Genomic DNA, 11720 nt, shown 5'->3' on the forward strand with positions numbered 1-11720 from the left:
CTTTTCCATAATTTTCAACAACACCCAAGCTACTAAAAAATCCACTAACCACTAAAAGCCATTTTTGATAACTAAGACGGGGGTCCAAATTCCGAGATTTTCTGGAAAATCCTCTAAGCTAGCAACACTGCTTTTTGTTTGTAAAATGTGCGAGAGGGACACCACCACTTAATAATCATTCTCTTTTCAGACCGTTTTTCCTTACATCTTTTGTTATTTAAAAATAAACGTTAAGCCATAGAGATAAAGTATATTTTTAGTTTTTATGTCAAACGAAGTAAGCACTCCAGTTAGAATAGTAACTCTATGATTCCGACCGAAAAATGGTGTCCGATATTTCGGATTCAAATATATTAAGTGTATAAACTATGTTTCGGATGAGGGCTCCATAATGAATTTAAATATATATAGATAATAGTTTTGGGGCATCGACTTTCTTGAGATCCTATAAAATATGTTTTAATTATTATTTTTGTATGTTCTAAGCATGATAAAATTAGAAATTTTATTTAAGCAATCATATTAAATCGATATCAAAGTCAATAAATAATGTACAACCCAAAACAGACGGCCGAACTGACGTGACAATGACATTTGGCGCGCTAAACATGGCGGATTTTCGGCCTCATTAGACGGAGACGGAGACATTTACGTATATTCATGTTTCATTTTATGTACGCACTGAAATACTGTTATATTGTTTTCCTGCGAGTTAAAGTGCTGAGTAAGAACGAGATAGATATATGTTTATGTGTGTGCCTTCAAAATGGGTGCTATTTATATAAGCAATTGTACGTATAGAACAATATGTCGTGTCCCTACTATATAGGTCTATGGCATGGAGTTAATAAGTACCTACAACTGGAGTGCTGTCTAATGCCGAGAAATCGGTCTCGAAAGAGAATACTTTTTGGTCGCGGTGTCCTTGTCTAATGTGGTGACCATATAAAATTTTTTTATAGGACAAAATTATACACATGCATCAGTTTTGAATTTACCTTAAGTAATTCTGTGTAACCCTATGTAAATACAAAACACGTGCTTGCAACGTTTTATTTATGTAAATTCAATTCTAAACATTGCTTCGTCGTCATGGTGACTTTTTTTCGACGATTTTTTTTGGAAATTGCTGCGTTGTCGAAAATCTAGCACTGAGTTTTATTACAAACATCATTACCTCAGTTCTATTACTTAAACTTCCTCAAACTCATGTTTAACGTCCGAATACTCAACCGCGACTTAAATATTATGTTGAACTTAATTACGCAATTCCTACTTTAATGTACTGGCTAAGTGGGCCGTGCAAATTAATATTTGACACACTGAGTGAGACACTGCAAAACACATGGTCTGCGCGTATCGGGTGGTCTTTTCCTACATTCACATCTTAAATTGATTTAAAATTGCTTGTATTTTTACTTCTGTGCTATTTTCATGACACGTGTATGTTAAGTCTACTAGTTACATTTTAGGAAATAAAACACAATGGGTAATAAATTGAAATGAACTGAAATTCATTTATTTGTTATATGTAGACAATTAAATAACTCTTAAATGACAAGTCAATACACATAACACAATACACATAGTACTTGATCTCTATTTACAAAATATTGGTTATATTATTATTATTAAGTTCAGTTAATTTTCTGTAGTCTTTTAATATAAAATTTCCTCTATTTTAAGTGAATTCATTTTTTTCAACGAAATACATAATTTATTTTCATCAATATCTAAGTGGACCATGAGTATCATTAAAATGTCGCAATTTAAATTTCAATTCAATTAAAAATCGCCATTTTTCTTTAATAAATCTAAAATCTACTTTATATTTACAATCACTATTTCGACTTTTAAGTTTTTGTTTCAATACCTTAACATCTTGTCGTAATTTTGCTTTTCTCGGGGTATTTTTTATTTCTTGCGTTTGAGTACTTGATTCTTCTTGTTTGACCTTTATATAGGACATCTTCCAGAAATTCCAACGTCATATTTACTAGAAGATCCTCCTCGTTCGCTTAACGTCAGGCAAATGATATACATGCTTGCGTGCGACGCTATTCAATACAATAAAAAAAGTTCAAAAAATACCACGTGATGGCTCTTATAATATGAAAAATACATTGCAAAATTATAGTTTTCGCGATTGTTTTTTCAAATTTAGTATATGACATAGATTAAGTACAATTTACAAGACAAATGGTATTAAATATTATAATGAGAAAAAATATCTCACAGTTTAAAAATATATGCTCACACTAGTAAAAAATTATCAATGAATCTGACATATGGAAGGATATTCCACAAACTGGAGAGGATTCTCGCTTAAAACCACTTACATTAAAAGTGCTCACCATGATTACACGGAAACTTTCACGATTTTCGAAAAAAAACAAGCCACAAGCTGTATCAGTGCCATTTTAACTTCGCACTAAAACGTAAATAGACGCCATTTTTCTTTTAATCCATTCATATCTCTTTTTCGGTGATGCCAACAATTAATCTGGCTTCCCACCAAATTCAACATGAAACCATCAGAAATCTACGTACCTACCATTAAATTTTCCATTAAACAGAGTTCTTATTAATATAGAACAATAATTTTTTTGTTAATAAGCTTTATTAATATATGATGTTCTATTAAAAATCAATACTTCTTATATAATTTATTTTAATAAATTGTCATAATCAGAAACTAATTTCACCATAACTTTGTACGTTTATTTTGAACAAATTTAATTTTTGACGTTGATGGAAATTCTAAATTGTCGCAACATTTTCTAGTTAAGTTTAAGTCACATCGTTTAAATAATATGTATTTAGACATATTATTGTCATAAAATGTTTAAAATCCTGTAAAGTTGATTGATTTTAACCTTTTCGATAATTTTCTACAACGCCCAAGCTACTAAAAAATCCACTAACCACTAAAAGCCATTTTTGATAACTAAGACGGGGGTCCGAATTCCGAGATTTTATGGAAAATCCTCTAAGCTAGCAACACTGCTTTTTGTTTGTAAAATGTGCGAGAGGGACACCACCACTTAATAATCATTCTCTTTTCAGACCGTTTTTCCTTACATCTTTTGCTATTTAAAAATAAACTTTAAGTCATAGAGATAAAGTATATTTTTAGTTTTTATGTCAAACGAAGTAAGCACTCCAGTTAGAATAGTAACTCTATGGTCTATGGTTATACACCATTAAAATTTTTAACACACGCACACTTTGTCAACAGGAACAAAAACATCTGCACTTGTACTTGTGTACAACAAAAAAAAACACAAAACTTGGCTTTTGAGAAAAAAAGTGTATGAAAAACAGTAAAAAAGGATATTAAACATTAAAATTATAAATAGCTTTCAATTAATATTCACATATTCTCAATATTGACGGCAAGCTGAATCGATAGAAAGAACTTTTTAGCAGGCTTCAACAATAATTTCGTGATCAGGAAGTGCCGCAAAAATCATTACAGAAACTGTCTTTCTTTATTGTTACTCGCTCACTAATGCAGTTTTAATTAAAATGAATTATCTTACTCTTACCTATACAACATTGCAGTTTCAAATCATAAACTCCTTGTAGGTATAGTCTAAGATTTTTGCCATTTCGATTTATTGCACTGATTTCTGTGCAGCCTGTACAGCCAAAAAACATTTTTACAATATGGTATAACATTTTTACAAACCTAGCAACACTGGTATAAGCATCGCGGCGCCCTATTGGTTGAAAATTAAAAACCGTTCAAAACGGCCTTCAAACTTTGAAGTTAATTGAAGTTCAAACGTATGGCCGTTTGAGATCCCCTTTGTTAATTTGTCAACAATTACTTTTAGTGAACTTTACTGTTATTTAATATTATTTGACTGTAGTTTATATTTTTAAGCTAGCTAAAAATGACGTCGATCAAGGAAGATGAAAAGAAAGAAATCCCCGAAATCATTCACGATCCACAAACTAACAGCACCTACCAAAGATTACGGTTTTTTGGCAAGGTAAGTACTTACTGTATCTACGTTATTCGAAACACTTTAATTTTAAATAGGGATATAATGTATACATACTCTGTTCTTTTATACATTTAAAGCACTAATAATATTCTGTACACGAAGTACAAAAATGTATATTTTAGTAACCGTCTCATTGAATACATAAAAAAGTTCAACGCCGCCCAGCATGCACCTGTTTCGAAATAGCCTGACTACAGACATATAAAAATGCAGATCAATATAACTGAAGTTTGTCAGTCGAATTTGCATATCATTAATTCAACAGAAATTAACGACACGTATAGAATATGTGTGCATAACTGATATGCGAAACACAAGCAATGACGAAAATTTTAAATTAAAGCTTATATTTCTGTTAACACAATGATCGTTTTTAGGGTGGCTTTGCAAAATGCTACGAGATCCAAGACATAGCCTCCAACCAGATATATGCTGGAAAAATTGTTTCAAAGAAACTAATAGTGAAGTCATCGCACAAAGAGAAGATGGCTCAAGAGATCTCCATTCACAGGTCTCTCCAGCACAAGCATGTAGTTGGCTTCCACAGTTTCTTCGAGGACTCTTTGAATATTTATATAATATTGGAGCTTTGTAAAAAACGGGCAAGTATCATGCATATTTTAATTTTTTGTCAATTGATCTTGTCCAAAAAACTGAATAACAATTTAAGTTAAAAATTCATACGATTCTAAGGTATGGAAATGAATTAGATGGTTGATAGTTTCCGAGCCCATGTTCCATTTGATTCTCATACAGTCACCAAAGCCTCGGAATAACATTTATGTGATTAACAATAACTTGTTGATACACCAGTACAAAAATGGAGAAAAGAACTCTTAAGTAAAATTATAAAAAAAAAATCTCTTAAACTCTTGAGTCTTGGAAAATTAAATATTCTTTAATTTTCCACATCATGAAAAATATATATTTCATTTTAATATTTATGAAATACACTCAAGTACCATTAAAAATAAGACAGCTTGATTATGTGAATTGCATGTTATGATGTGCAATTGACATGGGAAACAATCAATAAACATAAGTAGTTGACTTAAAAATTTTGGGAAATTTATGACTGTGAATGCATTAAACATTTTACTTTAAACTATCTATGAAGCTGAACATAACAGTAAAATTTTGGTTGAACACTACGAATTATATATTAAACTGTCCAATAAATTGATAAATTCTGCGATTTTTTATTTTAGTTCTTATAGTTATATTCCCTTTACTGTTAAAACTACTTCTACCTTGCATTGTAGAATGGAGACAAAAGCAAGGCAAATCAAGTTTACTAAAAAAGATAATTAATTTTACATGAATTCTTTTGAAATATTTTTGTAAAAATAGTAAGTAAAGCAGCTTTCTGATGTCAGATTTTCATATTACCCACATTTTAATAATGCCATTAAGAATTTATAAAATTTAGATGAGTTTTAGCATCACTAACAATATATATTAATTTAGTTTAGGATATTTTAGTTGATATTTTGAATATATTTTGCAATACTATTCTGAAATAAAATTGATGAGGCCTATTTATTTGTTACTGCCCATGAGTACTCCTGAGTAGCTTATTATGTTGCTTTCATCATGTCTCCGTTTAAATGAATGCAAAACATATTTTCACTACCTATAAATCAACAAAATGTTTGATATCCAATAGCCTAATAAAACCACTCTTACAGTCGATGATGGAGCTTCACAAGCGTAGAAAAGCAATTACAGAACCAGAGACTAGGTTCTACATGCACCAGATACTGCTTGGCGTGCAATATCTCCATAGTAAGAGGATAATACACCGAGACTTGAAACTTGGCAATTTGTTCCTTGATGACGATCTTCATGTAAAAATTGGAGATTTTGGTCTTGCAGCAAGGATTGAATATGAAGGTAATTATAGGCCTACTCGATAGTGATCTTCTATCACATTGTAGTGATAAAAGTTTTTAATGAAGGCATGACTACAACTTTTTACAATTTTATCATGCAAACACTCTGCTTAAAGAACTGAAACCATTTTTTTATACCTAAGAATAACCTTGAGATTCAATTTCCTTTTCAACCTTTCTGAAAGTAATCATTCTCAGAAATATAAACATGAAGTGTGCGCCCATAGTTGTAATTCTGATGCTAAGGATTTCTCGTTTTTGAACTTGAAACAACAAAATGAACTTTCATAGGAGAGAGAAAACAGACTCTGTGTGGTACCCCAAACTACATTGCCCCTGAGATATTAACAAAGAAGGGCCACTCATTTGAAGTGGATATCTGGAGTCTGGGCTGCATCATGTACACGCTGCTTGTTGGCAAACCGCCGTTTGAGACGTCCACCCTCAAGGATACATACAAAAGGATTAAACAGTGCGAATACAGGTGATTTTTTTTTAATATAAATCTGTATGGATATCATCATTATTATAGTATTAAAAAGTATATATAGAATATTGATTTCAGCATTGATTACAATACGAAAAATATATACGTGATCATGGATAACATGTTATGTTAATATATTATATTTTAGAAAGTTATCAAAGAGAATATTAACAATAGATAATGTTATTGTTCCAACCAGTGAGGCAGTAGAGGTAGCGATGCGCGTTTGTCTCGGGGGCCCTTGGAACCATTTACGTAGTCGCTACGCGCGAACGTTAATCGACGATAACACCCTCAAACTACAATACAGGTGCATCATGGGGTGCTAGAGAAATATGGCACTTTATAATATATATTTGTCAACATAAAATTACTTAACGCTTATTCTTCCTTTTAAAATGACTTCAAAATATCCAACCAAATTCCTTTGATTCTATAAACTATTTGGCAAACATTAGTGCCATATTTTGACTTTTGCACCATCAAACTAGGGTGAAGGGTGATCATGATGTGCAGCTTTATGTATTGTGGATATTTCTAACGTCTGCTTAACTTACAACACAAGTCATACTTAGTCTTAGTAATGTAAAAAATGTTTCTAATTTCGAATCTAAATGTATTTCAATCTCAATCATTAAAATTTAAAACAGCACTAAGTTTAAAATTATTACTAGGAATTATTAATAACGCAATATTATAAAACAAACTATGTACTACTTACTATACTATATAATATGTTGAAACTGAATTAGGAAAATAATACTATTTGTATATAGAGTTCCTAATTCTAAGAGTTAAAGTAACTTTTTGTTATTAACTGAGAAATTTGGTCACTAGAGCCAACACTTCACTCGATTGTCAACCAGAGCCAGGCACCAGACTACAATGTGATCATTCGTGTTGTAGTCTGGTGCAGGCCTAGTGTTATAAAATTGACATCCCTGTTGGTATAGCTCTATGACTACTGTTCTTCTGGCCTTCTAATATAACAATTCCCTTGGTCTTCACGTTTGTCGATCTCGAACAATCAAATATATCTTCAGGATTCCGTCGTCGCTTCGCAAACCGGCGGCGTCCATGATTGTACTGCAGTTGCAATCGAACCCTGCGCGTCGTCCGTCCGTGGACAAACTTCTGCAGCATGAATTCTTCTCATCGGGGATTTTGCCAGCCGGGCTGCCCGTCTCTTGCCTCACCACAGCGCCGCGCACTGACCAGCTCGAGGGCATGCTGGTACACCGCCGCCCTCTTAACGAAGTTCATGCTAACGGTGCATATATTGTAATTTATTTAATCGCAGGCTAGACTTCGAGACTTTCTCCCTCATAAATTGATGAGGGAGAGTTCAATAATAATTAAAGAAATTATAGTTTTAAATGGTAAAATATCATCGCAGTTACGATGAACACTAAAGAATATGTCGGATATGCGCGGATCTTTATTAATGACCCGACAGACTTCGTAGTGCCTCAATCGATAAATAAAAAAAAGACCTAAACTTTTGCATAAAATAAACTTAAAACAAACAAAAGGAATCCGTTTGACGGGGTACACATCAAAGAAAAACAAAATTGTTATTTTTATTCAATTCTGAGCATTTTCATATTTAAACCTTCTCTGGACTTCCACAAATAATTCTAGACCAAAATTAGCCAAATCGGTCAAGCCGTTCTCGAGTTTTAGCGAGACTAACGAACAGCAATTCATTTTTATATATATAGATAGATAGATAGAAGATTCATTAAGGAGCACTTATGCACATCAAAATCTTCATAGAATCAAAAAAGCAGCATTTTTCTCCTTTTATAATTAGCTACTTTAAAATTCAACATAAATGAATTGACATTTATAATACGTACTTTCAATTGAATAGAACAAGAGACGATGGCAGTGGACTCGCCCGTCAAACGCGAAGCTACCCCCGCGGGGCCACGAGCTGTGGAACCAACGTCGCACCGCCAGAATTTTATTGCACTGCGAGACCAGCTCGCTGCATTGTTGGTTAACAAGGTAAAATATAGTTTTTTTTTATATTAATACTAGCGACCCGCCTTCGCTTCGCTTCGGAAACATTAAATTTTATTATTAATTAATAGCTGAGTCTCGCGATGTTACCCGCGGTTATTGTCGTACCGCGAGTGAGGCCGCGGGGCGAAGCTAGTCTTAAAAAAGTAGCCTAAGTTACTCCTTATATCATCAGCTACCTATCAGTGAAAGTCTCGTCAAAATGGTCTAGCCGTTCCAGAGATTAGCCGGAACAAACAGACCGACAAAAATTGTTAAAAATGTTATTTTGGTATATGTACCGTATATATATTCATATTATGCGCTTAGTAAAAAGCGGTTATTTCAATATTACAAATAGACACTCCAATTTTATTTATATGTATAGATGAGAAAAAATACCTATGGTCTAAATAACATTTAATAGGCTCTAGTTTTGAAATAGGGCAGGACCGTGCTATGAACTGGTATACGCTGATAACCTTATCATAAGTAGAAATAAATTGATAAACTCTTCATCTTATGGAACTTTTGTAACTTAATTATAAACAACTAGTTTGACTGTATGTTGGCATTTTCTATAACTTTTAGCTGAAATGCCGACCGGAGGCTCTGACAGACGAGCTGAGCGATCCCGCAGCACAGCCGCTGGTGTGGGTTGGCAAGTGGGTCGACTACAGCGACAAATACGGATTCGGATACCAGCTCTGCGACGAGAGCGTCGGTGTCATGTTCAACGATACTACCAAGCTTATCATGCTCGCTAATGGACTGTAAGTTTACGTTTAATATAAATATTAGATGATAATATCAGATATACATATTTTTAATTATATTATATTATAGTAGTATACAACAGGCGCTTGCAACAGTTTCGAACTCACTAAAATTCGAAATCACGTTCGAATCACTAAAGCTTAAAATAGTTTTTTTTTTTATATCTTTATAATGAGAATCAAAGTATAATATGTCATAAAACGAATGCATTGCACACTCAAAATTAGAATCAAATCATAGCTCACACAAACTTTAAACATATTTTGAAGAAAAAAAATTCGCAATACACTTTTTTATACAAGTGATAAGAATCCATAGACATCATAATATGTTAATAGCATATTCCTTGCGGCGTGATTCTCAATTGTTTTGTATTATGACTGTAATGTGCAGATTAGCAAGCAACAAAATCTTCATATTGCTATCTGAAAAAATAAAAGGAGATCTGCATAAACTATCCTTTTTCAGGAATGTGCACTACATCAATCGGCAGGGCCAAGAGCAGTACATGACGATGCGCGATTACCCGCAAGAACTCGACAAAAAAATGAAACTCCTTACATACTTTAGACGATACATGACCGAACATCTCATGAAAGCTGGTAAATTTTTCAACATCCATTGTCATCACTAAAGCATATAAATCAAATAGAATATTCAGAAAACAAAATGTGTGAGCAATAGTTTTCTTATGGCATGAGTAACTAATGTATTCATACTTAACAACAATGTTATCGCTTTTAAATAAATTTACCATTATCCAGGTGCTTCAGTACCAGTGCGAGAGAGTGATGGTCTGTCTCGTTTGCCACATTTACACCAGTGGTTTCGAACAACTTTAGCTGTTATTATGTACCTGACTAATGGAACTTTACAGGTTAGTAGAATTATATTTTAATGCTGTTGGCATATAATTTTTATTGATCTGTTATATTTCTTTCTCATCATGATTGTTTTTTTTTTCTAATATTACAGATAAACTTCCAAGATCACACAAAGATAATACTGTGTCCACTTATGCAAGCTGTCACCTACATAGATATAGAGAAGAATTTCAGAACATTCCGCTTTAATACCATTGAAGAGCATGGCTGTGATAAAAAGCTTTACACAAACCTCACATATGCATTGGAAAAACTAAACAGTGTATTGGCAAACAAACTGTGCTAGTTTTCACTGAACCTAAATGAGTAAATGAATTTGTGGGCTTTGTGGAAAGCTCCAATGAAGAACTGTGTAAACCAAGAGACCCTGCTTATGTAAATAGCAAAAAAGTTTGAAATCACTACAAATTTTCATCATTCTGTTCTTATTGATTGAGATAGTCTGTACTTGATAAAAAAAATCTTTACACTTAAATTTCCTAGGGTCTCCTACTTTTCTAAAATAAAAATTATATTACCTTTTGTATTTTTAGGATAGTCACCAGTATATTATAATTTAATAGAAGGGTCACTAAAATCAATTTTGTACCCTAAAATTTCAAACTTAGGTTAAAAATCCACCGATACTGTCTATTTATTTAGTAAATACTTTTTAATGATTTAGCATCAAATTATTTTGCCGATTCAGTATATGAGCAAAACTTTCGACTTTTTTTTTTATTCTTTAAATATGTGTCTTTGGTTGTTAATACATATTATATTCCATTTGATGCAAAACTTACTGACTTTGCCATTTCAGGGAATGATTTGATTTCTATCTACATATTTCTAAACATCTACAATAATTGATGGAAGAATAAATTTAATTTTAGATTTTAATTTGATTGCCATTTTAAAAGCGCCCTTTGACAGGGGCTGTGGTGCGATATCAAGAAAGTTTGGAGTTATTTAGTTTTATAACTATATTTTTATAACATTTTGTTTTGTGCTTCAACAGCATCAATTACAAATTGTTTCATGTTCGTAATGAAATAAAATTAATGTAATTCAGCAAGTGTTCAATATTTAGTCGTTAGAATTCGTTATGCGTGAAAAGAAATCGATTCAGTACTGTATGTATCAATTTCATTTTGCAACTTGAAAGTTTGGTGGATGGTCTGCTGCTACCTCGTGGATTAACATAAACTATAAGTACTTGACAATAAAGTTACACAAAACAATTGTTGGAGTTAGTTTAAAATCTTCTTGTACTTAAGATAAATACAAATAAAAATTTGAGAACTGAGTAAAGTGTAAACCATGACCTAAGTTTCTTCGGTCAACTCTCATTGGAACGCGTGTAGTACAGGCCCATCATTTAATAACTTAACTTACTTGACGATAGGCAGTAGTTTGGCTCTGACCCTGGCCTTACGTCTATGAGCGACTGTAACCACTCACCATCAGGTTGGCCATATACCCGTATGCCTGCCTACAAGGGCAAAAAAAAAAAATTATAAGTTACTTGTAGCTACTACTAGTAACTTTCTACCCACATGTTAAATAGTTACGGAGGCCCGTAATACTACAACAATTCATATCCTCCACCTTTGGAGTCTAAAGATGAAAATTTTAAAACGTAAATTGCACTAGCTATCACGTAATTAGTCTTAAGACAATAAAA

General features: G+C 32.6%; 1 protein-coding gene and 1 long non-coding RNA gene across 3 annotated transcripts; one reads left to right on the top strand and one right to left on the bottom strand.

Annotated features, from left to right (window-relative positions):
* Positions 1–1490: 1490 nt before the first annotated feature.
* Positions 1491–3412, bottom strand: LOC134200230 (uncharacterized). The gene is made up of 2 exons (XR_009975054.1): positions 2340–3412; positions 1491–2057 (listed from the first exon to the last, which is right to left on the bottom strand). It is a non-coding gene; the product is annotated as an uncharacterized LOC134200230 (long non-coding RNA).
* A 320-nt stretch (positions 3413–3732) lies between these two features.
* Positions 3733–11354, top strand: LOC101740671 (serine/threonine-protein kinase polo). 2 transcript variants are annotated; one of them, XM_038015579.2, is made up of 11 exons: positions 3733–3998; positions 4391–4615; positions 5702–5906; positions 6197–6389; positions 6592–6702; positions 7436–7662; positions 8266–8402; positions 8988–9169; positions 9642–9775; positions 9938–10050; positions 10149–11354. In XM_038015579.2, exons 1-11 carry the CDS (start codon positions 3900–3902, stop codon positions 10341–10343), a joined length of 1821 nt encoding a protein of 606 aa, XP_037871507.1. In that variant the 5' UTR covers positions 3733–3899; the 3' UTR covers positions 10344–11354.
* The last annotated feature ends 366 nt before the right edge of the window (positions 11355–11720 follow it).

Source organism: Bombyx mori, chromosome 15 (genome assembly GCF_030269925.1).
Source record: "Bombyx mori chromosome 15, ASM3026992v2".
Classification (NCBI taxonomy): domain Eukaryota; kingdom Metazoa; phylum Arthropoda; class Insecta; order Lepidoptera; family Bombycidae; genus Bombyx; species Bombyx mori.

Excerpts from the sequence above, each read along its gene's own strand:
- LOC101740671 (XM_038015579.2), top strand. The coding sequence starts at position 3,900 with ATGACGTCGATCAAGGAAGATGAAAAGAAAGAAATCCCCGAAATCATT. Across the intron at positions 6,703-7,435 it reads ACCCTCAAACTACAATACAG|GATTCCGTCGTCGCTTCGCA; the intron begins GTGCATCATGGG and ends ATATATCTTCAG. Across the intron at positions 9,170-9,641 it reads ATCATGCTCGCTAATGGACT|GAATGTGCACTACATCAATC; the intron begins GTAAGTTTACGT and ends ATCCTTTTTCAG.